The sequence below is a fragment of the Neophocaena asiaeorientalis genome, unplaced genomic scaffold, assembly GCF_003031525.2.
Source record: "Neophocaena asiaeorientalis asiaeorientalis breed wild unplaced genomic scaffold, Neophocaena_asiaeorientalis_V1.1 scaffold218, whole genome shotgun sequence".
NCBI classification, from domain to species: domain Eukaryota; kingdom Metazoa; phylum Chordata; class Mammalia; order Artiodactyla; family Phocoenidae; genus Neophocaena; species Neophocaena asiaeorientalis.
In genome coordinates, this window is record NW_020172818.1 from 1,651,111 (window position 1) to 1,658,188 (window position 7,078).

General features: G+C 36.2%; 1 protein-coding gene across 1 annotated transcript in view; it reads right to left on the minus strand.

Annotated features, from left to right (window-relative positions):
* The window catches only part of SLIT2 (slit guidance ligand 2), a 127,231-nt gene extending 120,378 nt beyond the window's left edge, over positions 1-6,853 (minus strand). The window contains exons 1-2 of the mRNA XM_024741816.1: positions 6,787-6,853; positions 4,653-4,791 (exon numbers count right to left, since the gene is read on the minus strand). Of these exons, the coding sequence (XP_024597584.1) occupies positions 4,653-4,791; positions 6,787-6,853 (206 nt within the window). The remainder of the gene's footprint in view (positions 1-4,652; positions 4,792-6,786) is intronic.
* Between the last annotated feature and the right edge of the window lie 225 nt (positions 6,854-7,078).

Below are 7,078 nucleotides of genomic sequence, written 5' to 3' on the forward strand. Positions count from 1 at the left end.
TTTTCCTTTTTGAATTTTTCTGTTTTTTTTTTTTTTTTTTTTTTTTTTTTTTACGGTATGCAGGCCTCTCACTGCTGTGGCCTCTCCTGTAGTAGAGCACAGGCTCCGGACGCACAGGCCCAGAAGCCATGGCTCACGGGCCCAGCTGCTCCGTGGCATGTGGGATCCTCCCAGACCGGGGCACAAACCCATGTCCCCTGCAGGCTGACTCTCAACCACTGCGTCACCCTTACTGATTCTTTAATAAAAAAGTAAAAGAGTAATAAAAGAAGTGAGTCACTAAGCTAGTAAGTTGTGCCACTATAATGAATGGTAATGGGTGTATTTTGTTGGAGTTGAAGATCAATATGATTTATTACCAGATGCTCTACTGATAAAGCTGATAATGTAATAATCAGAGAAGTAAAATTCACCTAGAGCTTCACATATGTTTTCATCTCTACTTATGAATTTATTATAGCTTTGCCTGATAAACCACCACCTCAACACAGACAAACTCATTGGGACATATTAGTTAGTCTAACTTTTTTTTTTTTTTTTTTTTTTTAGTCTAACTTTTATGCTACTAAATTCCACCATCATACAAAATGTAAGAAAAGCTCTGTGACAAAAAATAAAATAGACTATATGAGATAAACCATTTGAAATGTTTCATATTCCTTTCAGTCTGTTATGTCTACAACTCACTCCTCTTTTGTCAACCAGTAACAGCATTTTTGTCTCCTTTTCTATCATCAGGATTTGATCAATCCCCTCCTGGGCCCAGAACAATCTTGCTTCCACATATATCTTATCTAACTCTCACACTCTCATGTCTCTCTAAACCTATTCTTCCTCTCTGACTTTCTAATGACTGCAGGTTTCTGCACCTTAAAATAAACCCATCTGTCCTTTATCATTGCAACGTCTTCTTTAAAAAATCCTTTCTCAGCTAAACTCTTCAAACTACTCCATATCTGCTCTCTCCAATATTCATCACCTCTGACCTTTCTTAACACTCTGAAGAGCAGCTTACTTACCTATCACTCTATCTTGAATCCTTCAAGAACAATATGCTGGTCAAATTGTAAGACCTGTTCTCAGATCTCCTCTTGGTTCATCGCCCGGAGTTATCTGACTCGGGAGCTTCATTTTTCCCAGAAGCTCCTTCCTCCCTTACCTATTGTGGCCCTCTGCTGTTTTTGTTTAGTCCCCTCGGGTTCCTCTTCTGTTTTTCTCCTTTCCATTGGCCATCTGATGGCATTAACCATCTACTTTTTTTTTTTTTAATAATATTAATTACTCCAAAATCTTTGCCTCAAATCCTGTCTTCTTCCAAACTATCATAGTCTGTATTATTTTAGTGTCTCTAAATATCTTACTGGAACTTCGGTATCTCACAATTTTGCTCACCATCATCTTCCTTCCTAGTTTTGGTCCTGTTCCTCAGCTTCTTATATACAACGCCATAACCACCATCTCCCCAGCCCTCATACTTGAAATTTTGGCATCACCTTTGAGTCCTTTTTCTCATCTCATCAAAGGCCAAATCCTATTAATTCTGCTTCTGTATTAGCTATCATAGCTGCTTCCACATCATCATTCCTACTATTACTTACTAGCTCCTGCTCTCATGACATTTCCCCTCGACCAACATAATAGTCTCCTAAGAAGCCTTAAGCCTGGTTTTCTCTCCTTTTGCCAAACCACTGGTGCAAGTTGTCATATTAATTCTTCTTAGAGATTCAAACTCCTGTGTTCAAATGCATTCCAAAGAAAGATTTAGATCCTTATACTATCAAAGTCCTCCATGAATTAGCTCCAACCTACCTTTTCAACTTTGTTTCCTTAACTCTCTCAGGTACCAAATACCAATCAAATTGAGTTCCTGTGTGGCAGTATCTCGGATTTCCATTCTTATTGCCTATGCTCATAAGGTTCATTACTTCTGAAAGCTCTTTTCTCATCTTTGCAGTTCCATTCACTAATTATCCTTCAAGGCCTACCGCACACGTTACCTCCTACATGAAGGCTTGAGATTGAGGTATCATTCAATGAGTACTATCGTCTAAGCACATGAAGCTCTACATGTGTTAATTCTTTCACTACAAACTGACGACAGTTAGTTCAGATGAGGAGATAATCCCATAGAGGATAAGTAACTTGCATACGGTCGCACAGTTGGTAAATGATAGGTAGACCTTGGGTTCTAACTAAAGCTTTCTGACTCTAGTTAACCACTGCAACTTGTTCTCCACTTTACACCCTCTGTAATAAATACCTTAAACTTACATTTAGGTCTTTAATCCATTTGAGCTTATTTTTGTGTCTGGTGTTAGGGAGTGTTCTAATTTCATTCTTTTACCTGTAGCTGTCCAGTTTTCCCAGCACCACTTATTGAAGAGACCGTCTTTTCTCCATTGTATACTCTTGCCTCCTTTGTCATAGATTAGGAGACCATAGGTGCGTGGGTTTATCTCTGGGCTTTCTATCCTGTTCCATTGATCTATATTTCTGTTTTTGTGTCAGTACCATACTGTCTTGGTTACTGTAGCTTTGTAGTATAGTCTGAAGTCAGGGAGCCTGATTCCTCCAGCTCTGTTTTTCTTTCTCAAGACTGCTTTGGCTATTCGGGGTCTTTTGTTTTTCCATAAAAATTGTAAAATTTTTTGTTCTAATTCTGTAAAAACTGCCATTGGTAATTTGATAGGCAAAGCAGAAATAGAGTCACCGATGTAGAGAACAAACTTACAGTTACCAAGGGGGGAAAGGGGGATGGGATGAATTGGGAGATTGGGATTGACATATATACACTACTATGTATAACTAATGAGAACCTACTGTTTAGCACAGGGAACCCTACTCAGTGATCTGTGGTGACCTAAGTGGGAAGGAAATCTAAAAAAGAGTGGATATATGTATATGTATAACTGATTCACTTTGCTGTACAGCAGAAACTAACACAACATTGTAAAGCAGCTATACTCCAATAAAAATGAAAATAATAAAAACCTTGACCTTTAGTTTTTCCTCTCTTACAACATGTATTACTTTGTACCTCATTTTATAGCTTTTAACTTGCATGTCACTTGATGGAGATCTGTGGAGAATTCATGCTGCCTTTATGTAATAATACGTGTTTACTTAATAAATGCTTGTGCCTGGAGAGATGGATATACTATTTCTCTGTGTGAACAGCTACTATGTCTTTCTACTATCTACTTCATCATATATTACAACTTCTAAGATGAGAGGCCTTATGCAATCTGTGGCTTTAGAATTAGATGGAGATGTTGTTTTTGAAGCATTATTTTCCATGATGCCTCAACATGCACCTCTTACTCTAATTAGGCTCAACTGTGCAATCCCTAAAACAAAATGTTCACTGCCACCTCTGCCTTTTGTCCCCAATGTTTCTCTTTCACAGAATATCTCTTGCCTCTTCCCAAGCCCTATATTATTCTTCTTTCAAGGTTCAGCTAAAAAATACAAATGTCTTTTATGGCCAAGGTAGTGTTTCATCAATTAAAAATTTGATGAGAATAATATTATTATGTGTATACATATATTCTTTGTCTGTGTCAAGTACTGCATCTCTCTAAGTACACTTTTAAGCACATATTAAATATTTTAAAATAATGTTAGTGGGTCTTATGAATTAAGATTATTCTCATATAAGATAAATTAGGGCAGTTAACAGTCAAAAAAATAATGAATAGTTCTTGAAAATAACTTATTTTTTTTGGTGCCTACTATGAAGGCCTATCTAAAGAAGTTGATTGTACTTTATTATTTCAACCAAATATGTCCCAAAATATTTATTTAATTCAAATTTAGAATTAACTTCTAAAACAATATATGGTAGGCTGGGTGGTTAAGAGGTGCTTTCTTCATTAATAGATATTAAGGTAAAGATTTTTCCTAATGCTCACTTCCCAAGATGGTAAAAGTAGTCCACTTTACATCTTATGTGACCTTGTTTTAGCCACATGACTTATATTTGGCTAGGACACAGAAATGAATCCAGCAGCTGCATACAAAATAGGTATGAAATATTTTGTTGAGAGAATTTAATTTTTGATGGAGGTAGCCATTGGCTCAAATAAGCTAAAATGCTCACTAATTTAAAAATCTTATACATTTTGACTTGATAATATTATCTTTTTTATCCTTTGTGGTGGACTATACAACGGTTCAAACAAAACAGTGAAACTGTGTTTTAAAACGTGTTGTCTTGAGAAGGCAGACATCGTCTAGTTATCTTGTTTCTATGATTTATTACCCCAGCCTTGTTTTTCTTTTATTTTCCACCACTCCAAGCTAGAAATGGGCAGAAGCAGATCTCCAGAACCAAATGGATAAATGAGGTACTCATACTCTTATTTTTCCTAAAGCACCTAATAACACCTTCTGAAGAAAACTGAAAGTATTATTTTTCCTTGAAATGCATTCCTTTTAATTCTACCTGTGTTGAAAAAAAGAGAAAGAAAAATCCTAGCCACTTCAATAAGATATTTAGCTAAACAGAGTCAAGGTCAATACAATTCTGAAAGAAACATTTGTCTAAGCTAATGGATCAGTTTGGCCTTTGACAAACCCAGAATCTCCTAAAGAAAGTCATGGCTTGGGTTATTGAGGAGGTGGGGGGATATGAGGGAATTCAGGGAACATACATTTCCGTGATAGTCTCTGGCAGATTTGTGGGGATCTCAGTGAGACCTTTCCCACGGCAGTCTACGATATTGTTGCTACAGGTACAAGCAGCTGGACAATGCAAAACACTGCAAGACGGAGCCATAAATGATTGGTGACCTGAAAAAGAAACAAACGGAAGTTATAGTTTTTCCTCCTCAATCTCATCATTGTGAGACACACAAACTTAGCTAAAATAACAAAGCACGTTATTAAACAGAAATGCATTTCTCTAAATACCTGATTATAAAATGATACTATATTTCTACAATATATTTTAGGAAGCATGCATGTATGTTTTGGGGTCAGTACCAATAAAGCAAATGAGATTTTTAAAACTAATTACAAAAATGATAATTTTTAAAATTTGAAAGATTTGTGAGAGAGGTTAAATTCTGATTTGAAACTAGAATTCTATTCAAATTTATTATGAGTTCCAAAAAAAGCAGCAACTTCAGACTAATCTATATTTCATTTCTAATAAGCTTAGATAGAGCATGGTCTTTATTGAATTTAAGTAGCTTAACTTACTTTAACTCAAAGAAGGAAAGGAAAACAGTAAAACTTCCCTCTCGGTAGACATAACTGTCTAAATAAGTAATCATGTGCCAATAAGTGTGGGGGAAATAGATTATGCTAAGTTTGATTTCTGGGTAGGTTCAAAGTTACCGCTTTTTTTGAAGTTGTAATAATTTGTATCAGGTCATTCTGTTAGTTGTAATCTAGATGATTCCTTTTTTGACTTTGTATGGCTTAAAATTTTAGGCTAGTTACCCAGAGGTATATATTTTACTAGTCAGTATTGAAATTTTACTGTTCAAATGGTGAACAACAGGCTGTCAGGCATTTTGTACCAAATAGGCATCTGCAAACGCTGGGTTTGTCCCTGCAGCAGGGCCAGACCTCTCTGCCCTGCAGAGAAAGGGCCCGAGTGGTGGTGATACCCGGGGAGGAAGCTACAGGCTAATTACTAACCAGGTCCCTCTCAACAAGTTCTCACACTTTACAAAAATAGTCTCAGTCTAAACAAGAAACATGAACTTGCCTTCTTCCTCATCTAGAAAACAGGAAGGAAAAAAGTGAAAAGAGAAAAAAGTGGTTAGGAACGAATTGTTAGTCATTTCCTTACTTAATTTTTTATAAAGCAATCAGACCTACACTGAGCACATTCCATGACATTATAAGAAAATTTTGTTTGGGTTACAAAAAGCATGAGAAAATACATTAAAAGGTCTAAAGGATAGCAATAAAATAGAATCCTGAACTAGTATGTCTTCTCGCTCTTCCTTTAGGAAACTATTTACGATGCATTACAAATATTTAAAATTTTTGTTTTATTGTTATTTTGAACAGACACTTCTGAAGCAGAAATAATTTATATGGATTGGGAATCAGACTGCCTAGGTTGAGATCCTTGGACTTAACTCTACAACCTTCGACAAGGTTACTTACCATTTCTTTTTCTCAGCATTTTAAACTTTAATGTAATGTTACATTTCTCGACAGATGTTATGAGGGAGGTAAAAATGAGGTAAATATTCGTGAAATACTTAGACTGATGCTTAAGTACAAAGAAAGAACTAACTGAATGTCACCTATTGATACTTTACATAACCGGTGTCTTAGTTTTGTTTTCAGATTTTTGTTACTACAGTTAGTCATTTATCTCTTTTAGGTAGGACTGCATCACATGAAAAGTATTTTGTCACTTTGCAACTACAGTTCTGTTACTTTTTCAATTTCCCAGCCGGGATCCAAGATTAGTTCATCATTTTTGCAATTGTTAACATCAAAATAGAAATAAATTCTTACTTAAAGGTAAAATCATGAGTAGCAAACAGAACTGTAATTGAGGAATTTCTTATCTTTCCCTTGGACTGAAAACTGAAAAATCCTTCATCATAACTTAGGTGAAAGTAATCAGTAATTGCCAACCATGCACAAATGTCTTAGAGCCTATGACATCATCCCTAACACAGAGGATTTCCACAGAGTGATTAGTGCATAACTGCACATTAGTGAGGAACAGTGAAACCTCTGAAGCATGCACCTTACACAGTTCCTTACATCATAGCATACGGGAATATGAAAACAGAAAGGTTCTTTCTCCCTTACCACTGCAGACAAATTCTCGTTTTTGAACCTCAGCTACGTTATGGCCCCTTAGGTGGGATGGCCCCATACATTGAGTGTAGAGGCCCACCCGAGGCCTTTGGCGTAGCCAGTCCGAGAGCCAGGCCAGGTGGCAGTCACAATACAGGTTGTTCGAATGGAGTCGACTAAATGAGAGCCAAGAAGTTTAAAGCAAGAAAACAGAAAAGAGTCATTTCAAAACTTGGAAAATTCATTCATAATAACATATAACTTTGTCTCTACCTATAAATAGGTTAAAGCTTAATAAATGCCA